At 48.2% G+C, this 463-nt stretch overlaps 1 protein-coding gene across 1 annotated transcript in view; it reads right to left on the reverse strand.

The window, feature by feature from the left end:
• The window catches only part of ADI1 (acireductone dioxygenase 1), a 5176-nt gene extending 4999 nt beyond the window's left edge, over positions 1-177 (reverse strand). Inside the window, exon 1 of the mRNA XM_009329309.1 lies at positions 13-177. Within this exon, the coding sequence (XP_009327584.1) occupies positions 13-177 (165 nt within the window). The remainder of the gene's footprint in view (positions 1-12) is intronic.
• Positions 178-463: the final 286 nt, after the last annotated feature.

The raw sequence follows: 463 nt of genomic DNA on the forward strand, positions 1-463 counted from the left end.
AACTCAAAATACGGTGAAGAGGGTGTACTGAGTAGCAGACACAGCTGTCATTTTAGTGTATAGCTTTAGGCTCAACGGCACAGGTGATGAGAGCTCTCCCTGAAACACATCTGCTAGGGTAAGGGGCTTCTCACCCGCACAAGCCCTCTTGGGTAACGTGCTGGTTACAGCACACATCACGCCTAACTTCAACAGCAATTTTGTTTACATCTAGCCTGCCCTGGCAGTAACGCTCTGACTGAATTTGCCGCTAAGTCTCAGCCTCAAAGACCAACCTGCATTGCAACCCCACAATATGGAGAAATAAAAAATAAATTAGGGAAAAAAAAGAAAGTAGAGTGGTAAGACATACTGCCCAGAAAGCTTGTGTTGTCTCCATCCACGGAGATACTCACATCCTGAGCAACCTGCTCTGGGTGACCTGCTTGTGCTGGGGTGGACAAGATGCAGTCCAGTGGTCCCC

This window comes from Pygoscelis adeliae, unplaced genomic scaffold (assembly GCF_000699105.1).
Source record: "Pygoscelis adeliae isolate BGI_AS28 unplaced genomic scaffold, ASM69910v1 Scaffold17, whole genome shotgun sequence".
Taxonomy (NCBI): Eukaryota; Metazoa; Chordata; class Aves; order Sphenisciformes; family Spheniscidae; genus Pygoscelis; species Pygoscelis adeliae.